The sequence below is a fragment of the Haliotis rufescens genome, unplaced genomic scaffold, assembly GCF_023055435.1.
Source record: "Haliotis rufescens isolate VD_foot unplaced genomic scaffold, xgHalRufe1.0.p SCAF_6, whole genome shotgun sequence".
Lineage (NCBI taxonomy): Eukaryota > Metazoa > Mollusca > Gastropoda > Lepetellida > Haliotidae > Haliotis > Haliotis rufescens.
The window spans coordinates 30,255,570-30,278,058 of record NW_025964334.1 but is presented as its reverse complement, the minus strand read 5'-3'; the positions used below and the strand labels follow the sequence as shown (position 1 = coordinate 30,278,058).

General features: G+C 41.5%; 1 protein-coding gene across 3 annotated transcripts in view; it reads right to left on the bottom strand.

Annotated features, from left to right (window-relative positions):
* Nucleotides 1-22,489, bottom strand: part of LOC124141027 (leucine-rich repeat and IQ domain-containing protein 1-like) — a 46,468-nt gene that overhangs the window by 16,950 nt on the left and 7,029 nt on the right. For all 3 annotated transcript variants that reach the window (XM_046508879.2, XM_046508881.2, XM_046508882.2), the window contains exons 8-18: nt 21,884-21,958; nt 16,652-16,791; nt 12,471-13,442; nt 11,526-11,664; nt 10,429-10,581; nt 9,391-9,541; nt 9,015-9,208; nt 8,488-8,615; nt 7,565-7,638; nt 6,042-6,135; nt 5,458-5,625 (exon numbers count right to left, since the gene is read on the bottom strand). In XM_046508879.2, coding sequence (XP_046364835.1) covers nt 5,458-5,625; nt 6,042-6,135; nt 7,565-7,638; nt 8,488-8,615; nt 9,015-9,208; nt 9,391-9,541; nt 10,429-10,581; nt 11,526-11,664; nt 12,471-13,442; nt 16,652-16,791; nt 21,884-21,958 — 2,288 coding nt within the window. The remainder of the gene's footprint in view (nt 1-5,457; nt 5,626-6,041; nt 6,136-7,564; nt 7,639-8,487; nt 8,616-9,014; nt 9,209-9,390; nt 9,542-10,428; nt 10,582-11,525; nt 11,665-12,470; nt 13,443-16,651; nt 16,792-21,883; nt 21,959-22,489) is intronic.

The window sequence follows — 22,489 nt, the reverse complement described above, 5'->3', positions numbered from 1 at the left end:
AGACTGGGTTGAGTATATTGAAAGACTTAATCAGTATTTCGTCGCTAACGATGTTGAAGATGCCGGGAAGAGGAGAGCGATATTGCTTACCATAGTAGGTAAGGAAACCTACTCCCTCATGAGGACTTTAGTCTCACCGGCAAAACCCGCTGACAAGTCATATACAGAATTGGTTGATGTCGTTAAAAGCCATGTGAATCCCAAACCATTAGTTATCGCTGAAAGATTCAAGTTTTATCAGCGAAAACAACGCTCTGGTGAATCAGTGAGTGCATTTATGGCTGAACTACGCAAACTGAGTGAACATTGCGATTTTGGTGGATTTCTTGATGATGCAATGAGAGACATGTTTGTGTGTGGACTCGCTTCAGCAGCTATGCAGCGTAGATTGCTTGCTGAGAAGGATTTGAACTTAAAGAAATCAATGGAAATATCTTTGAGTATGGAAGCTGCGAATAAGGAGACCAATGAGTTAAGTCATAAAGTGAATGTATTAGTGAAGTCTGACAAGAACCGGAAGTATTCAGATAAGCAAGTTGGATCGATGTCTCGGGATAACCGTGAATGTTGGCACTGTGGAAAGAAAAACCACAACAGTGATAATTGCTAGTACAAGAAAAGCATATGTCATATCTGTCAGAAGCAAGGACACATTAGCAGGAGGTGCCATGAGAAACCACAGGAGAAGAAGGCCCATAAACCAGAAAAACTTAAGAAAAAATCATCCAAAGTCAGGTATATGGATTCAACAGTGGAACATGAGCTACCTGATGGCAGTGATGAGGATGCAGACTCTTATGAGGACACATTGAGTAATACTTTATTCACTGTAAAATCTATTGCAGGTGATAAGCCCATCTACATTCCTATGTGTGTTAAAGGGTCAAACATTTCATTGGAGTTGGATACTGGAGCTGGAGTAACTTTGATTTCGGAGGAGCAGTACAAGAGAGATTTTAGGCATATTCCGCTGAAAACCACCAACCTGCCTTACTTGGAGACTTATACTGCAGAAAAGTTACCTGTTTTGGGAAAAATACAGGTGGATGTTGACTATAATGAACAGTCTATCACTTTACCTGTATATGTGGTGACAGGAAGTGGACCGGCGCTCCTAGGCAGAAACTGGCTATCTCAGATACAGCTTGACTGGTATTCCATTGGCAGAGTCAATACCGTGTGAGTTGACAATTCCCAGAAGGACTTGGAACAGTTGTTGTCAAAGTATTCAGCCTTATTTGATGGCAGTTTGGGAACTGTGAAGGGTGTTAAGCTTCATCTGTCTGTAAAACCCGGAGCAAAACCAAAGTTCTATAAACCAAGAACTGTGCCATATGCACTGCAGGATAAGGTAGCTGAGGAATTGGATAGACTAGAGAAGATTGGGGTCATTGAGAAAGTGGAATATTCTGAATGGGCTGCTCCCATTGTACTGATACTCAAACCTTCAGGCGCTGTGAGGATATGTGGGGATTATAAGCTGACAGTGAACAGAGACTTGGAGGTGTCTCAGTATCCTTTGCCTGTGCCAGAAGATTTGCTCAACCAACTGAATGGTGGGACGAAATTCACCAAATTAGACCTATCACAAGCCTATCAACAAGTGTTACTTGATGAGGAATCTAAGAAATATGTGACTGTGAACACCCATAAGGACCTTTATCGTTATACACGATTACCCTTTGGGGTCGCTTCAGCCCCTGCTTTATTCCAAAATGTCATGGACCAGGTATTACAGGGTCTTCCAGCAACTTGCGATTTCATAGATGACCTGTATGTCACTGGTAAAGATGACAGTAAACACCTGAAGCACATTGATAATGTGTTTGAACGTTTGGATTCTTATGGCATCAAACTAAACAAGTCGAAGTGTACTTTCCTGCAACCATCTATGGAGTACCTTGGTTTCAGGGTGGACAGTCAAGGTATTCATTCGACGGAATCCAAGATTGAAGCAATCCGGAATGCACCGCGACCAACAAATCTGACAGAACTACAATCCTTTTTGGGGTGTGTGAACTATTACCAGAAGTTTATACCAGGTATGTCCACAGTGTGTGCACCATTAAATAAACTTCTGCAGAAAGGAACAAAGTTTCATTGGGACAGCTCGTGTGAGAAAGCCTTTCAGAAACTGTGTAAGCATTTGACTACATCTGATGTACTAGTGCATTATGACCCAAAACAGCCTCTGATCTTGGCGGCTGATGCATCTCAGCATGGTTTAGGTGCAGTCATTTCTCATGATACAAATTCTGGGGAACGACCTATAGCGTTTGCTTCACGAACGCTGACAGCCGCTGAGAAAAACTACTCTCAGATTGAGAAAGAGGCTTTGGCTATCATTTTTGGAATCCAGAAATTCCATAAGTACTTGTATGGGAGACATTTCACCCTGTTTACGGACCACAAGCCACTAACAAGTATTATTGGACCTAAAACAGGAATTCCTGTACTTGCTGCATCAAGACTGCAGAGGTGGGCCATCCAGCTATCAGCTTACACTTACGAGATCAAGTATAAATCCACGAAACAAGATGCTAATGCAGATTGCCTTTCCAGATTACCATTAGCCGATACCGATGGTCAGAAATCCACTTCACACACATTTTGGACATGAGAAGCTACTTCAGTGCATATTGCTCAGCTAGATAATCTGCCTGTTACATCCAGAAACATATCAGCTGCAACTGTACGAGACAAAGTGCTATCTCGAGTTAAACATTTCACTGTTTGTGGTTGGCCATCAGTAGGTGATATTTCTCCTGAATTCCTTCCGTATTATAGAAGGAAGGACGAGTTGACATGTGAAGAGGGCTGCTTACTTTGGGGAGTGAGAGTAGTAGTACCCACTCAGTACCGAGTTGAGATTTTGGATAATCTTCATGACTCTCATCGGGGATTGTTCGCATGAAATCTCTAGCAAGGATTCATGTGTGGTGGCCTAATTTGGATACGGACATAGAGCAGCTAGTTAGAAACTGTGCATCAAAGTGTACAACCGGTCCCACCTACAACCAGACAGAATCCCTGGATCTAGCCTTCCCGTCCTTATCAACGGATTCACGTTGACTTTGCTGGCCCCTTTGTGGGTGAGAACTTTCTTATTGTGGTGGATGCTATGTCCAAATGGCCTGAAGTAGTTCAGATGAAATCAACAACAACAATAAGTACCATAAATGTTTTGAGAAAGCTCTTTTCTTCTTATGGCCTTCCCGATCAGCTAATCTCTGACAATGGACCTCAGTTTACCTCTCACGAGTTCAAGACATTTCTGAAGAAAAATGGAGTAAAACATATTCTGTCCTCGACGTACCACCCAAGCTCTAATGGTGAGGCAGAACGATTCGTCAGAACGTTTAAGACTACTATGAAATCCATGAGGGCATCTACATCTACTCTTCAACAGCGACTGTGCAGATTTCTGCTGTCCTACCGAACCACACCTCACAGTACAATGAAAACAACCCCTGCAGAACTGTTCATGGGGAGGCGTATTCGTACTCGACTCAACTTGCTGAGACCAGATCTTGCTTCTTCAGTTCAAAGAAAAGTGTCTCCGAAAGTGGATGCTGGGAGGCGTTTCGAAGTTGGCGACCCAGTCCTGGTGAGGGACTACAGGGGACGTACCGAACAATGGCTCCAGGGGGTTGTACTAAAAGCATTAGGTCCTGTGACTTACAAGGTTCAGGTAGAGAACTTTGAGTGGAAGCGCCATGTTGATCAGCTAATAACTATGCCAGGTACGCCTGATCTACCAGTAACATCCACTACTGAGGACATAACAATCCCTGATAGGTCTGAAAGTGCGCCAATGTCTGGGGTAGAGAAGATTCCAGTTGAAAGTACCAAGGGGTCATTTCCTGGGGAAATCGGGGTGGAGAGTGTTCCACCTGGGACAAGGCCCCCAGAGGCTGAAATTGTACCTGTCACAGAAACAGTGACCCGAAGATATCCTGTTAGGGAGAGGAAGAAACCAGATAGACTGTCTTATTGAACTGTTAGTTTCACATTAACACTGCTGGGATCTTAAATACCTGAGTCACAGACCTTGTAACATTCCTGTCATAGTGACCTCGTATAGTGTATTCGTGTGTTGACACTGGATTGAGGTATTGACCTACTGACCACATTTTAGGTCAGTGTGACATTTGTGTTTCAACGATAAACATTGATTTGGATACTTTGCTTATTAAACGGCCGTACTATTATTTCAGGTTACGTTTTTTTTGTATATTTTTAAGGGGGAAAAGTGTAAAATATTAGGTTTTGTTTGATAAATTCTGATGGTAAACAGAAGTCGTTCATGTAATGTTATCAGTGGTTCGGAAAACGTTGTTACGTAACGCACATGCAATGCATGCTCGAGCTTGGCTACGGATTGTCACTTGTCGTCTGAGAAATAAACGAAGTGGGAAGTTGGCAGGTTGTCTCTTGGTTATTGAAAGAACACTACAGTTAGAAAAGGTGACATGCTGAAGCAAAAAGTGCCTTAATGTAGCAATACATGACTAACTGTAACAATAAGTAACAAGTGCCTTACTGAAGCAATACATGACTTACTACAGCAATAAGTGACTTCCTGCAGCCATAAGTGACTTACTGCACGAAAAGTGACTTACTGCATCAATAAGTGACTTACTGAAGCAATAAGTGCCTTACCTGCAGTAATAAGTGACTTACTGAAGTATTACATGACTTACTACAGCAATAACTGACTTACAGCAGCCATAAGTGACTTACTGCAGAAACAAGTAACTTACTGCACCTTACTGTAGCAATACATGCCTTATTGTAGCAGTAAGGGACTTACTGTAGAAATATGTGCCTTAGTGTAGCAATTAATGAGTACCTTACTGTAGCAATAAGAGCCTTACTGTGGGAATAACCGAATAAGCGGAGCAATAAGTGACTGACTTACAAGCAATAAGTGACTGACTCACTGTAGCAATAAGTGACTGACTCACGAGCAATAAGTGACTGACTTACTGTAGCAATAAGTGACTGACTTACTGAAGCAATAAGTGACTTACTGTAGCAATAAGTGATTTACTGTAGCAATAAGTGACTGACTTACTGTAGCAATAAGTGACTGACTTACTGCAGCAATAAGTGACTGACTTACTGTAGCAATAAGTGACCAACTGTAGCAATAAGTGACTTACTGTAGCAATAAGAGACATACTGCAGCAATAAGTGACTGACTCACTGTAGCAATAAGTGACTGACTTACTGTAGCAATAAGTGACCTACTGTAGCAATAAGTGACTGACTCACTGTAGCAATAAGTGACTGACTTACTGTAGCAATAAGTGACTGACTTACTGTAGCAATCAGTGATTGACTTACTGTAGCAATACGTGACTAACTGTAGCAATAAGAGACTTACTGTAGCAATAAGTGACTGACTTACTGTAGCAGTAAGTGACTGACTTACTGTAGCAATAAGAGACTTACTGTAGCTCTTGCAGGAAGGTATTCCTGACACTGGTGTGGAACTGACACTGTGTCATACACATGGCCTCGAAGTCAGTCTTAGGATGCAGGACGGTGGTACCGCCAGGGGAAGTTACTGTTGTACCATCTAGCGTCTTCAGTCTGGTAAAAACCTTTGTAAACTTCTCACTAAAATGCCAAAAGTGGAAATTTCAAAGAATTTATATGTTGCTGAACAGCTTGCATATTGACAACTATACAAATTGATTAAGAAGACAATATTTTAGTTTGCAGATAAACAGATCAGAAACAAAAGTTACAATCAGAAAATTCAATAAAAATAATTTGTATTTATTTGCTTTGGTTTGATCTGTTGTCTTGAATATCATTATAATTATTATTATTGACAGTGAATATTTTCTGGCCTCTTACAATAAATACAGGTAAAACTAGAATGTGTTTTCACTCATGATATAACTGAAAATTCCAAAAAAGATCAAAAGTGTGCCTCCAGAATTACCTTGAGTGAATGTGTAAAGGTTTTCTCCCGAGAGATAAGTGTTGCATTACTTAATATTGATTTACTGAATTAAATAAACACTCACTGATATGTGACTCCATCGGTGGCTGGGTTGTCCTGAACATTTATGACCTCAAGGTAAGGGAGATAACTGACAGCTGAACACAGTCCCTCTAGGTCTGTAGGAAACAGAGATACTTGGTATACATCCTTGCTGTTCAGCTATGCTACAGTCTCTGCTGCTGTGCGATCATTACTATGGGCGGCCATTCGGTCCAAAAATACAAAGTTGATAAAAAGGACAAAAGTATGCAATAATGGTCAAATGTGACTAATAATTGCATTTACGGTAGTACTAACTACTAAATGACTTTATCGCTCATATCCAAACCATTGGCATATTACGTCCGTAACTTAATCACCCTGAAAGACTGTAACTGAAAGACCCCTGAGTCAGCACCCTGCATTGTGCCCAGGGCACTAGATCCCACGCAAGTGTCATCCCCCCTTTGTTCCATCTCTATAGTCCACCATTCGCGCACCATCTCTCATCAAGTACACACGTGTTTCGCTGTAACTAATCGCTTTTGTTTCACTGTATCTAATCGCTTTCGCTTTGTACGTTTTCTTTGTACACAATCGCGTTCGTTTCGCCAATTTTTGCCTCGCATACCTTCTATATCAGCACTCGGTGTATCACATTTATTTTGCTCTACTCCCTAAGTTCACCCCAGGGACATTTATCACTTGTGGATTACCGCCTGAATCAACTCGACCTGCCGTGATGCCTCCTAAGAGAAGAGCAGTCATCAACCACAAGCTTGTGAGGGGAGCCAAGCAGGCAAGGACACCCAGGAGACCAACCCCCGGAGTACACATTGTACAGGAGGCAACAGCTAATGGTGAGTCTTTGAATTATGTGAATATCGAAGGTGGCACGTCCACGCTTCATCCCAACAATACAATAAACGTTCAATCGGCACAGCTAATAAATGCAGCGCAGGCTACTAACTTCAGTACCCAGTAAACCAGCAACTGGAAAAAATACTACATATTGATTGACTACAGTTGCTGGAACATTCAGCACTCGGTTAGCACAAAGCAACAGGAAAGGCCTGGTTTTAGTTCTCCCACCATTTCGCCCAACATAGGGAGAATCCATGAGGCTCATAACAAGGCTGCCAGTGACATGGCTTGGCCAGCCAATCAGAACGCAAGTTATGGGGATTCCCTTTCCTTCTGTGCGGGAATGATTTCGAAACATCTTCCTCATTTTTAAATTATGCAGATTATAAGGGGCCCTTATCATACCTTCTCCTTTCTACCATAATTTGCATCCCCTAGGTATGCTAGAACGCTATGATCATGGGTTAATTCAATTCTTTCCTGGTTTCAAGGACATTCTGATCTATGCAATTGGGATAGGATGACATGTGTCAACCAAGTCAGCGAACCTGACCACCCAATCAAGTTAGTCTCCTCCTAAGACAAGCATAGTCGCCTTTTAGGGCATGCACGAGTTGCTGAAGACCTATTCTACCCCGGATCTTCACAGGTCAAAACCACAAGGTCTGATGAAGCCATGTAAATATGACAGTGACAACTGACCCAATAGTTGGTTGTTGGTGATGTCCAGGCTCCTCAGTAGGAGCAGATTGTCCACCACGTCCACCTCGGTCAGACTGAAAGTACAACATAACACCCATTTAGCATATAGTTATCGTAAGTTGTTTTTTTCAAAATGCATGATATCATACGGATAACAAGTTCTGTATTGTTTGTAACAATGGATGATGGAACAACAGGTAGGCATAAAACATTTCATCCATAAATGCCAATCAAAGACTGTATATAACTATCTCAGATGAATTATGAAAAAATAATGGCGGGGGGGTCAATCCGGTTGGCATAATGTGTGTAATTTGTGGAGACACTGATGGGACCATTCTTACCAATATTAGCTCCATATGCCTTGTAGTTTCTGAGGTGTAAAAGTTGCAGTAACACTAGAAAAATGTGGGTATGCGAAAGTCAAAGGTTGTAGCTTGGTGAAAAATCAAAATACATGTATGCCAAAATTCATATCATCATGATCATGTTATTCCTCATACAACATACTTGCTGTATATCAAATTTCATAATGATACATGCAAAAATATCTGAGTAACGGTCAAACATAACATTTACAATATTGCTGTCATGTTTAAATTGGATTGGAATTCTGTTATCAAGTTTTGAAGACAACATAGCGGGGACCATTCAAACAAAGTTTCTTCTCCATAGGCCTTGTAGCTTCAGAGGAGATGTCGAAAATGTAAAATTTATTTACGGACAGATGAACGGATGCACAGACAACTGAAAGTTTCAGTCAGATGAGCTGCTAGAACTAGACCATCAATTTCTACTAAATGGGGTGGGGTGGGGTGTGTGTGTTTGGGTGGGGGGTGGGGGGTGGGGGGTGGGGAGAGTATGGATTGTAGGATGAGAGGACCCTGATCATATTGTGGTATAAATCTTGCGCACTGACTGACCTGTTTTTGGCGAGACTGAGTGTAGTGAGAAGGGGCAACCAGCTGCTGGTGAGTCCGTCCAGGGAGCTGATGCTGTTGTCCGACATGTCACACTCCTCTAGCAACACTTGGTTCCTTACATCAGGGAACTACACACAGAGGGAGTGAGTTGGTGGGAATGTACACCACTTTTATCAGTATTTCAGCCTCATCATGGACAGTGACATCAAAAATAGCTTTCACACATTGTACCCATTTGGGGGCTCAAACACGGGCCTCAGGCATGACAAGACAATGCTTTACAAACAAGCCTTCCCAACAGCCACTGTATCTCCAGAGCTAACCTCTGGATGCATTCCCATGTTTCTAGAGCGATCTCAAATTACCTTTCTTGAATTTTATTAACATTTTACCGAAGAATAAAATTTTGAGATAAGGAAATAGGAAATCAGTAAGGGAGGACTCTACAAGAACTAGTCTTGATGAGCTCCATACATCTAGCACAATAGCCAACAAGCCAAGACAGGGGTTACTGATTCAAGGCATACCTGCAGTAGGTTGTTAGCCGACACGTCCAGCTTCTGCAGCAGGCAGAGCTTGTGGAGACCATCAAGTCCTTGCAGATGGTTGTTGGAGAGGTTGAGATGCTGCAGCGTTGGGACGTCACTGATGCCGCTGCAGCTGATGAGCTGATTGCTGGAGAGTATCAGGGTGTGGAGCCGACGCAGGGGATCAAGACAGCCTGGTCAAAGGGAAAACAGTCCTATTCTTGAGTGAGTGAGTGAGTTAGCGTTGTTTAATGCAGGTCAACAATATACAAGCTATATGACGACAGCCGGTAAATAATTGAGGTGCCAAACCAGTGGCTAATACCATGAGCAACGATCCATACCATACACTGCTTTATGTGGTACCGAAGCTTACCTAATCTTGTTATCCTGTTACACGAGAGGTCAAGCCAGCGGATGTTGGTGCAGCCATCAAGCCCATGTACTAGAGACAGGTTGTTGTTGGAGAGGTTAACGACCTGCAGGTTGCCCAGGTCCTTCAGGTCAACGTACTCCAGCTTGTTCCTCTGAAACAGGCAATGCATGAATTGGATGTTATGCCACTTTGAACACTATTTCAGCTGCATCACATCACGGAGGGAAGGCAACAGGTCCTATATGCTTACCACTTTGCTGAAGCCCATGAACATGAGAATGGTGCTGATAAACCAAGGTTAACAAATAAGGGACTCAACCCTGAACATTGTGATACATTAGACCACTAGGAAGATGCCCCCAAAACGGAATTTGAACGTCAATGCTATAAACGAGTGATGGCATGCTCTCAAATATTTTGAACTGAAAACAAAACATATCCTGTCTAGATGTCAAGGGATTCAATGTTATGCCACTAGTGCTGTGTGCTTTCTATTCATTTATTAATATCCATAAGTGAGTGAGTGAGTATGGTTTTACGCCGCTTTTAGCAATATTCCAGCAATATCATGGCGGGGGACACCAGAAATGGGCTTCACACATTGTACCAATGTTGGGAATCAAACCCGGGTCTTCGGTGTGAAGAGCGAACACTTTATCCACTAGGCTACCCAACTGCCCCAATATTCATAAGAATACAAACATATTTTGTTAACTGACTTATGATTCAAGAAGTTGTACATAATTTCAGAGCAATGAACAGATACTGTAGCAATTAGTGAATGAACTTCTATTTCAGTCAGTAATATCAGAGTTCAAAGAGGGGTCCCTGGGTCCTTGGGGCTTGCTGCTATCATGCCTATAGTAATAATCTAGGTACCAATTTTATAATTACTTCTATCATAAGCCTATGACAATGACCCTTAACTTGAATTTCTAATACTGAATATATTTCAGATATAACATCACAGTTTGTTAATGATCAAGTTTCGACCATACAAACTGGAGTTCTACTTACATCTTGTTTCCTTGAACTTACCTTCACGTTCAGATACTGCAGCTGTTTACACTCATTCAGACTGTCCAGGGCCACTAGATTACAGTTGGTCATTGTCAGAGACTTTAGGCCCCAGCAGTGACTGAGAGTGGACAATGTGCAGCCTGGAAGGTCACTCAACTGGACCGTGGTCACCTGAAACAAACGGTAAGATATCTGAGGTAGTTCTACAAAACATCAGCATGTGAGTGAATGTTTGCTATAAACTGTTATATCATATCCTTATACAGAAGTCAGCAAAAACATGGAAAAACAATGTAGCTGTATTTCCTGAAAATACACCTTGGTGAAAAAAGCTAAAAATATGCATAAAAATGCAAATTTCAATTTACACAGCATAGTAAGTGTGGTCAGCATGGTAAGAATGGTAAGCGTGGTAAGCACTAGTAAGTGTGGTCAGCATGGTAAGTGTGGTCAGCATGGTAAGAATGGTAAGCAGGGTAAGCATTATAAGCACTGGTAAGAATTCTAAGAATGGAAAGCATGGTAAGAATGGTAAGTGTGGTCAGCATGGTAAGTGTGGTCAGCATGGTAAGTGTGGTCAGCATGGTAAGAATGCTAAGAATGGTAAGCATGGTAAGCACTAGTAAGTGTGGTCAGCATGGTAAGAATGCTAAGAATTGTAGGCATGGTAAGAATGGTAAGTGTGGTCAGCATGGTAAGTGTGGTCAGCATGGTAAGAATGGTAAGCAGGGTAAGCATTGTAAGCACTGTAAGCACTGGTAAGAATTCTAAGAGTGGTAAGCATGGTAGGAATGGTAAGTGTGGTCAGCATGGTATGAATGGTAAGCAGGGTAAGCATGGTAAGAATGGTAAGTGTGGTCAGCATGGTAAAAATGGTAAGTGTGGTCAGCATGGTAAGAATGGTAAGTGTGGTCAGCATGGTAAGAATGCTAAGAATGGTAAGCATGGTAAGCACTAGTAAGTGTGGTCAGCATGGTACGCAATGGTAAGCAGGGTAAGTGTTGTCAGCATGGTTAGCACTGGTAAGTGTGGTCAGCATGGTAAGCATGGAAGGCATGGTAAAAATGGTGAGAAGCCCCTCAAATTTGTAACATTATTTTGTTTCATTTCCTCACTTGTTTCAGTGTAGCTACTCGGGCTGCTGCTATTACAATGTCCTCAGACAAGGGAGGTAACTTCTTAGCAGACGAGGGTCGTCTTGGAGGCTTCTTGGACACACCTCCTTTAAGTTTCCACGGTTCATTGCTCACTTTGCTGAAAAACATTTTTAAGTGTGCAGAATACACATAAATCACTTGCTAAAGTAAGATTGCATTCAATAAAACATTTTTATAAAAGAATATATTCTTATCAAAATAATTAGAATCTCTTGAAAATCTAAAATTTGAAAACATGATAAATGTGTGTGTGTGTGTATACGTGCGAGAATGTGTTTGAGTGTTGTTGATTAATACTGCACTCAATAATATTCCAGCTATATATGACAGTGGCCTGTAAATAAGCCGGTCTCAACCATGCAATCCAGTGATTGAAGTCATGAACAACGATCCACACCGTTGGGGTAGAATGACACGCTATCAAACATGTCACTCAGCCCAACTACACGATCCATTAAGTCACCTCTTACAACCAGGATACATCCCATTCATAAGACCTTATACAGTCTGTTGTCTGTCTGCCAAAATATCATTACCAATCTGTGCCAAAAACATTTGAGTTTGAACAAGGCTCTTAGCATTATTTTCAGCTTTTGTGGCAATTTTTATCTGAGAAAATGTCTACTAGACCATTTTTGGACCAGTGGTTATTACTAATTTTATATTTTTTACAAAGCATAAATTTTGTTGTTACTAATCACATATCCTGACCATGCAGTGTGAAGAGAAGCCCTTTAAATCAGGACCGCACTCAGTCAAGTTGTCCACATTAACAAGTCATTGTTACTTTGCAAACTCTTTGGATTCACGGTATATTTTTTAAGTTCCCATCGGAGATTGTTGTGAAAAGCTGTGTTTCTCAGCCTAGTTTCATTGTGTATATTTTCTCTGAGACAAACCTACCTCCAAGGCAGACACTCTTTGATCCAGGCCAGCCTCCTCGCCTCTAGGTGGGAGGGCAGGGTGCTCCCAAGAGTGTCAGCACTCCCACTCTGGCACACGCTCTGCAGCTTACTCTCCTCAAACTTTTCACGTTTTTCTTTCAGGGATTTGCGAACTTCGCCAGATGTACCTTTACTTTCTGGTTGCAATTGTTCTACTTCTATTTTAGGTTCTGTCACCACTATGCTTTTCACTTCCTTCACAAGCTGTGTTTCAGAAGAATGTTTTTGACTTTCTGCTGTGTTATTCTCTCCTCTTACTTTCCGTAGTTCTTCCTTTAATCTTTCATTCTCCTCTCTCAATCTGTTTTCCTCATTTAATTTTGAGTCTTCTTTATCCTTTTCCTGTAATCTTTTTTCTTCTGCTTCTTGTCTCAATCTGTCTTCCTCTATTTCTTTTTTTTCCTTATCCAACCTTTCCTGCTCTTTCATCTTCCTTTCCTCTTCAAGTCTCTCCTTTTCTTTCCTTTCCTCTTCAAGTCTCTCCTTTTCTTTCCTTTCCTCTTCAAGTCTCTCCTTTTCTTTCCTTTCCTTTTCCATTTTCTGTTCTTCCAATTTTCGTTTTTCTTCTTTTCTCTTTTCCTCCTCTGCTTTCTTCGCTTCCAATTGTCTTTTCTCATCCTCCTCTCGTCTCTTTTCCTCTTCTTTTTTCTTCCTTTCCTCTTCTAATCTTTTTCTCTCTTCCTCCTTTTTTATTTCTTCCTGCCTTTGTTTTTCCTCCGCTTCTCTCAGTACCCTTTCTTCTTCTTGTCTTTTTGCTTCTTCAACTTTCTGAAGTTCCTCTATCTTCTGTTTTTCTTCTTCCTTCTTCTTATTGATTTCTTCCTTTCTTTGTCTTATTTCTTCTTCAACTTCCTGAATCCTTTTCTCCTCTCTCAGTTTAGCTCTCTCTTCTCGTTTCTGTTTCAGTGTGGAATTTGATGTTTTTCGTACTCTAAGGAAAACAAATAAAACAATTCACTCTTAGCGTGACAAGTCTGTAGCAGTGAACAATGTGTGTTCTTAATTACTTGTGAAAAAAATAATTAATGAATGAGTTGATTAGACATTCTCAACTACAGTCCGTTTGACTCCAAATGAGAACGATGAATTGCAAAATAACTCGAAATCCAGAAAAGTGTATGAAACATCAATACGGTACTTGACCATGAATACCCTGTACCCAACAAAATCTGAATTTTGTTTATTTTAAGACCCATGACGGATGAAGTTCTTTAAGAAACTATCATGTAATTTTGTATAGAAATGTGTACATGACACGTAGGGGGACAAACCGTGGAAGGCACAGCGCAAGCACGCATGCACTGCACGTTCTGTGGTAGGGGAAATGACAGAGCGTTAGAGGGGCCGTCTCATGATAATTTCAGTCGCAATCAGACTCGCTCATGCCATAGATCTTGTCGTCGGAACTGCTGGTGCCTGAACCGACTGCCACTATTATAGGTTGGACTGTTGCTGGCCGTAGTCCATCTCATGACCAATAACGTGGCTCTATCTCGTCAACGACTGTGGCCACACAACGCCTCCATGTTTCTACTGTTACCCGACCAAGGGATTCCTTTACGAGTTGTTCAACGTCTCGTAATTTGAATGTTGTGTTCGATGGTACAACGTCACCCTTGACGATACCAACTAGATTGGATTCAGGTCGCAGTGATAAGGTGGCAGTCGTAAGACAGCGTGTCCCTGACCCTTGATGTAACTGTCAACTTTATACACGGGGTCAGGTTTCATAGTTTTGATGATTTCATAGAGCTGTGGTTTCTTCGCTCGAGAAGGAAAGGTAATGTTCCTCCGTTGCAGCCAAGTAACCATGTCTCCTTTATGGTTATTAGAGGTTGGAGTCTTGCTTTCTGGATCCTGCACACTATGATACCGTGCATTGTCCATGACAATGAAAGACTTGGTAGGCAAAGCAGGGACTAATTTATCTTTCACCCACTCCAGAAATACATTGCTGTTCATTTCTTTGTGGTAGTCCCTGTTGTCTTTGGCCTTGGCTCTAAAGACGAGGTCACAGTCTGGGAGAAAACCCTGACTGGCAGAACCAGCATGGAGAACTATGAGTCTTTCACCCTTTCCCATTGATAACTTTCTACCAGACTCCTTACAGTCACCACTGGGTACCAACTGACTGCTGGCTGTGTGTGACGCATTTACCCATGTCTCATCTAAGAAGACGGGCTCATATCCTTCTTCACGTTTCTGCTTGATGATACTAAGGTAATGATTTCGGAGACGAACAATGTCTGACCGTTCACACAACACAGCCCTATTTTCTCCAGTTATCTTTTTGTATTTGTAACCAAATGTATGCAACAGCTGCCATAGTTTGTACTTTGTAACACGTAAATCATGGTCAGTTTCAAGGTGTTTCTTCAAAATTCTTAGGGACAGGTACTTATTTTCTGAGTGCAGTTTAACAATTGCACGTCTGACGTGATCCCTCTGAAAACTGTCAAATTTATCAACCTTGCGTGGTTTTGACATGTTCCCTACCTCCTTGGCCTGACTATTTGTATCTCGTCGACTAACAACATTTTAAAGTTTCTGAGGGGACATACCAAGAGCTTTTGAAGCTCGTTTCAAGAATTTATTAATTGCATAAAAAGGCTTTGCTCTTTCTGCTTCACTTCTAAAGAAATCATACACATTCAACATCAACTGTTTAACATCTGCTGAGTAGCGCATCTTGTCATTGAATGAACACGGTCACTGTGTAGCACGTGTAGACCGTGCTTGCGCTGTGCCTTCCACGGTTTGTCCCCCTACGTGTCATGTACACATTTCTATACAAAAATACATGATAGTTTCTTAGAGAACTTCATCCGTCATGGGTCTTAAAATAAACAAAATTCAGATTTTGTTGGGTACAGGGTATTCATGGTCAAGTACCGTATTGATGTTTCATACACTTTTCTGGATTTCGAGTTATTTTTGCAATTCATCGTTCTAATTTGGAGTCAAATGGACTGTAATGAGATCTGATCGATTCTTTTTCAGTTTACCATGGTTACAGAGAATCCTACATTACATTTTGTACACAAAAAATCTAAAACATAAGAAATGCTGTGTTTGATTGAATACCTGCTTTTTTAAAACATAATTTGGTATTTGGTGAAAAAACACCTATGATTTCCAGAAATCTTAAAACATGTTGAAACCTGTTAAAAATAGGACTATTATAAAATTCAGTTGAATCCTGACTCTTCACTTATTGACCTCAGCTTGAATGCACTCTGAATTTGTCTGTCCTGATAATGAATTACAAAGAGGTTATAAGGAGGCGGCAGGATAATGAAGGCCCTTTTTGGCCCACTGGAAAATCATCACATATAAGTTGAAATTCTTTATACACTTGCAAGGTTTTCACTTCTGCCATGATCAAGTAACAACTATGGCTAACCTGTGTTAAAAAAAGGCTGACTTTTCCTGCTTTGAGAAGAAGTCTACAATGAGCAAGTCCAAGAAAAGTATGTTACTATATGTTTGTACTGTTTTAATCTACATCTGAGAAAACCATCTTTGCTCAAAGACTTGCTCATGTTCAAACTTTAAACAAAAGCATTTTGAAAACTTCTCAAATCAGACTTTTCGGCACTTTTTAGCCTCACATATATAATTAGTGTTGCAGTAAGTACAAACAATCATGTGTAGAAATGAACAAAGTCTAGCTAGCTCTCATCATGCTCATCCGTACAACATTTTTTTAAAAAGGACAAAAATAACTGTTATTTCTAAAATCATGTAGATCCCGTGTGCCAAAAGGGCCATATCATACCTTGTCCTTTGTCATCATCAACTACACTTTCATCTGAGTGAGTGAGTGAGTGAGTTGGATTTAACGCCGCTTTTAACAGTATTCCAGGTAGATCACGGCGTGCCAGCTTAATGTGGGAGGAAAGCCCGAAGTGATGCAGGTCTCCGACGTTTACCACATTGGTGAAACCCACGAGCACGGGTATGGTGCTGACAAACGTAGGAACATAATCGGGGCGAACCGGGATTCGAACCCACAATCATAGGTTTCTTGTGTGCCCCAGGGAAGCAACTCTGCACAGTGAATCGCAGTGCCGTAGACGACTGAGCCACCCGTGCCCCCACTTTCATCTAACATCCTCATCATTATGACTGTCATGTTACCTGTATCCTCTGTATCCAGCCTGAATGGCAGTGGCGGACATCTTCTCTCTGTGTTCCCTCTTCTCCTGCTGTAGTTGTACAGATCTCTCCAGTTCCTGTTGTTCCCGGCGAGTCTCCATCTCTAGCAGAGTTATCTGCTCCTGGGTACACATAAAATAAGGATCTATAAATATAAAATCTCGGTTCTCTGCCTCTCTCCCATATCAATGAAGCAATCCCTAATGCCACAATTCTACTTCTGCTTTTAGACAAACAAAACACATTTTTGTGCGAGATATGGTAGCAAATTAAAAACATTAATAACAAATAGCGCACTCACCTACAGTGAGTAAGTGAGTTTAACATCCCTTGAACTTTATTTTCAGTTACCCCACAGCATGATGTGTCAGCTTGATGTGGGAAAGATAAAACTGATGCAGGTCAAGGACGTTTACCAATTTTGTGAAACCCACAAGCATAGTATGGTGCTGACAAACCAAAATCTGCCATTAGGTCAAACAGGGAATCGAACTCAGTCATAGGTTTCTGCATGTCTTAGAGATTCAACTATGCCACCTGTGCCCAATACTCACCTGTAACCACTGTAGCAGTTATTTCTTGTCATTGCTTGAGAACTAATATTTTTTGTCAGCTGAAATGTAATTCTGTTTTGTCTTACTAAAATAACTTCTTCTCTGAAAGGGCATTGAAACAAATCATATCATTACTACTACAGTGATCCCTCGATATACCGCTGTCATCGGGGTCCAAGAAACTGACCCCGCGGTGTAGGAAAGAGCGGTGTACAGATATTCCTTGCTGAGGTTCACATTACGTAATGATGGTAGTGAATGGAACAGTGGCGCAATTATTTCACAGTGGCATGGGACATGTAGATCTATGTAACACTGATCGTGGACGATGATTCAAACTGCATGCGTAAAAAAATAAAAATACTTTGTGTAAATTAATCAAAGTAGTCTGTATTATTTTACGACTAGATGTTATACATGTAGAATCTAAATAAATGTTGTTATATTTTAAGTTTTTCAGGAGAAAATTGGTCCGATCGCCGACCTACTCACATTATCGATCGATGACAGTACATTACAAAGCCAAACCAGCCTTGTAACGAAACTAATGTTACAAAAGTGAAAAATAAATGTATCTATTAGGGTAAAAATATTATGTATCCTGACTCATACATATTGCTTATCTCTACTCATTTTGGATTCCTGTACTGTGTACCTGGAGAACAGAGAAAACATCTCACCTGAGCCAATCTCATTAACATCAGACCTAAGTTCTCGCTGCCGCTAAACAAAGATCTGAGAACATCCCATTAGGGGTCACGTCAGAACGACCTTTCGCGGACTTTGACCGACAACTGAAATGACTAACAAGAAGTCGACATCAGCCAATTAGAAAGCAGCTTTCTCGAGCTTTACGGCACTCGTTTCAACCTGGCTACTTCCATTTCAGACTACGCTTGAAAAATATGTTGACACAGTTCTCGATCAAAATTTTGAAAACTGAACAAACGAACATTCCGGAATGTCTAATATATGGTTGAGATTGTATAGCAGTGCTTCCCAAGTACTGTGCAATGCCTCCTCTGTTCAAATGATAATCCCACGGAAGCGAGAGATCGACGATAATTTTTACGGAACCAGTCATACGGGCCGTAACTGTCCTTTCGGAATACCCTGTGTTAACGTTTTGGAGGTTGCATGATTAGGAAACACATTCCGACTGTCACTTTCATGATCTGGTAAGCGACACTTTGATTGGTCCGATGAAAGGTCGTTCTGACATGACCCTTAATGGGATGTCCTCAGATCGAGCGAGAACTTAGGTCTGATTTTAATGAGATTGCACCTAAGCACACCCATGGACTGCGCATGTTACCAAGGCCGGTTACACATCACTCATTTCCCGTACTTAATTTGGCAGAAACTGGGAAAGAGGGGATGGCTGGGTGGGCGCTTTATTGCATGAGTAAGGATAAGTATAAATAATATTTTTACCCTACAAAATACATATTTTATCTTATCCTGACTCATACATATTGCTTGAATCCGACGGTTGGTTCCACCTGTTCGAGGTTCAGAACGAGATCTGTTCATGAACACTTGGGAATACCCTGTACTGGTATATCACAACGGGGCACCACCTTCTTCTTGTTAGGGATAGTTGATTGTTGTGCAACCATATCCGATCTCCAGAAACAGCCTTCCATAATTGTTGGGATGGAGCAATTTCCATGTATCACTAATGTAGATGCTTCGGCTGTCACTTCATGTGGGTTGGAGGCTGACAGGGCTAAACCTGCCACACTGAAGGCTCTGAGGATTACTGCTCTTAACCAGAGTGAAATGATTGTTCTGGATATTATTCCTAGATAACGGAATGAACAACCATCTTAATTTCTGTCGTCTGGAGCTTGATCTGTTCAGATAGATGTGTAAGGCTCGAAACAGGACATAAGGATAAATCCTAGGTGTCCTCAGATCCTAGGATTGATGAATGTGGCGGAATATGAAACTGTCTGGCTGGCTGACCAGGTAGTTTTTCTTTGCTACAAATTCCCATTTCATGCCAAGATGGACCGATGCATTCTCACCACTGTCAAATCGAGTATGTGAGAAATTGATTGCATGAATCACGGACATTCTAGCTGCCATGACTAGGGCCAGTAAAATAATGCCTTCTGCGTTAGATGCTCAAAGTCAGCTTGTTGTAAGGGTTTATATGCTTCACTGGGGAGGTCATTAGGTACCACATTCAGATCCCAGGCTGGGGCTCAGAATTTCTTCGGTTGATCTTCAAGCCTGTACTTTTGTAGCAAGGCTAAAAATTCCGGTTGGTGAGCTTTATTCTGTTATGCATGGTAATCTCAAAGCTAGATACTTACTAGTATAGGTAGATAGGTACTTAATGTTGAACCTTTGTGATTCCTTGTACTACGCAGTTGACACAGGAATTATGCTACTTGTGGTGAGGTGGCGTTGGCTGACGTAAACCCTTTATAGGTCATAAACTGACCAAAGCTCTTCCATTTATCATCAAATAAATTCGTCGCAGATCTGCTAAGGGCTAGGGAGACTGCCTTGGCTGCTCTGTAAGAATATCTCCTTCTACTGAGGTTGAACATGATATGTTAAGTTCGGAAGGGCCTGGGTTTTGATGACTTTGCATGGATGTAGAAGGTTTGGCCAGTTAGGGGGTTTTACTGTTGTTTTCCTTGTTAGCATTGCAAGCTCTGGGAACCAAGTCCTTGCGGGCCAGTAAGGCACAACCAAAAGAAGCAATTGGTTGTTGGTCTGTCTGATTTTCTGAATGATAAGCAGAATTAGTGCCGGTGGTGGGAATGCGTAAGCATGTAGCCCTTCCCAGGATATTGCCAGGGTGTCTACTGACCAATTTACTGGTCCGGTACTGGTGAGACGAAAGTCGTTTGTTTGTGAACCTTGTTGCAAATAAGTCTTGTTATCGGCTGGAGTGCCTCCAGGTGGAGCATCCATTCTGTTGGAATTGGTTTAGATGTCTTGGATAGAGCATCAGCTAGGACATTTAGTGCTCCTGGGATGTGTCTTGTCTGTCAGTGTGAACAGTTGAAATATTAATCTCAGAAGGGTTGCAGATCTGGTCGTTCCTGGGAGATTGATGTAAAAGGCCACAGTTCAGTTGTCTCCTTATCATTAAGAACTTGTGTTTGAGTAGTGGGGCCAAATGTGTTATCACTCTGATGACGGTTTTGAACTCCAGATAATTTACATGCGGTAGTTTTTCTTGTGGGGACCATATCCCTGAAGTGACTACCTGCCACTGATAGACTTAAATCTGTTTGTGAATAGTGGTCTGTAGATAGCTTTGAATCTTGGCCCACCAGTCTTCTGGTACCTGAATCAGGTTTTCCCTCGTGAGGAAAAGGGCAGGACTACCCACTAGAAATGTTGTCCTTGAAACTGGAAAGTAGCTATTTCCTGGACATTGTTTTGTTGATCGTTGAGTTCATTAAGAATTGCCTCGTTGAACATGACATAGTCAGGCTGAAGAAGGTTTGTCTAGTTGTCAAGTTGTGCTAACTTCTTATCCTCCACCCAGTAGGATCTGCTCTTAGAACCAGACCTATAACCTTGGTCGATCTCTGGAGCCCGAAAAAAGGATAACATATGGTGTATAGGGAATTTATTCATCTAAAACCCCCGAATCAGCAGCCCTTGTGATCTGGTAGCCTTGGCGAACGATATATCAAGGTTCTTGGCGACTTGAGAGACAGGCTCGATTGGTGGAATAGTCAGTGTTGATCTCTTCCCCCTTAATACAATAATGATGACTCTCTAGATGGCAATGAGATAGGTAATCTATCTGCAATCCAGGCAAGCAATTCATGATCCAGTTAAATGGGGGTATGATCAGTAGATTGTCACTCTTCTTCAAAGGGTGGCTCGAACACATCCTGTAAAAGGGCTCAGAGCTGTAGATGGAGGGCGGGAAGTCTGTACACTCTCCTCAGAGCAAGATGAAGACGGATGCTGATTGGAATCCTTAGATATTGTGTGATGTTGTTGCATTGCAGGTATAACTTGTTGCGGAACATTGGCGACTAAGTCGGAGTCCAAAGTGAGCTGTGTACACATGGCAGGCTGAGCGAACCCTAGGGCCTGTGTGCAAGGAAGGGCTGGTAGCTGTGCGAAGGTCTGCACCTCAGTGTAGATAGGTTGCTGCGTGAAGGCTTTATGTGTGTAGTTAGTCTGCGCGAACCCCTGCACGAACCCATGACTTTGCGCAAACCCTTAAGACTGTGTGAACCCTCGGGGCTGACTGAAGGTCTGGGCCGTGTGAAGGCTGGAGGCTTCACACTTTCATATATAGAAAAAAAAAAAGTGTCACATTTTAAGCCAAATTTTGTGGAAAAATATAGGCCAAAAGTTAAAAATATTCTTTAGATATGATAGTTAAGGTAAGAAGAATGTAATCTGAACAAAATATTTTATGAAAAAGTTTTAACTTTGATAGGATGGCTCAGATTACAAAGCTCAGGAAATTTTCCTCAATCACTCGGTTGGTGCGAAAACAAGAGAGTGGCGAACAACCTGCACGCATGCGTAGTCCAGGGTTGTGTTTCGGTGAGATGTTTTCTCTGTTCTCCAGGAACTTAGTTCAGGATGTTTCCACTACGAATAGAGTAGAGATAAGCAGTAAGTATGAGTCAGGATAAGATCAAATATGAAAGATTTGTTCACTTACTTCAAATGTTTTAACCTCGTCACTGATGACTTTTCGTTTTTCTTCAATTTCTGCCTCAAGTTTTTCTGCTGCAATCTAAAATATAAAATTTGAAAAAAAAATAATAACATGGAAAACTCCTTCCTCTTACCAAAACACCCTTCTTCATCATGTGTGAGGTGATGTGAAACAGGTTTTAATGCTGCATTCAAGATTATTTATAGCATTGTGCTTTCATGCCTGTGTGTGGCTGCTTGTACTAGTCTGGACTTATGCTGGTTTTACAGTGATAGCCCTTTGAGATACATCATATTATACTGAATGCAGGCTGACCAGTTCATATTTTATCCCCTTAACACTGTGTGCCAGGCAGGGTACCAACAAGTTCCATCTTTTAACATCTTGTTGTATGTCAGGTGAACTTCAGTCAGGTATGAGTCAGTGAAGTATTCAGACCAGCATATCTAAATTTCTGGATATGGAAACCAAGCTAAAAATCAGATCAGATCAGAAAGTATAAAATAAACCCCCAACATTCATAGTGTGGACACTTTATATGCTCTGTCATTTCTGAGTGCCATGGCATCTACACACAAATGGCAATTCCATCAAAGGAATATTTCTGTT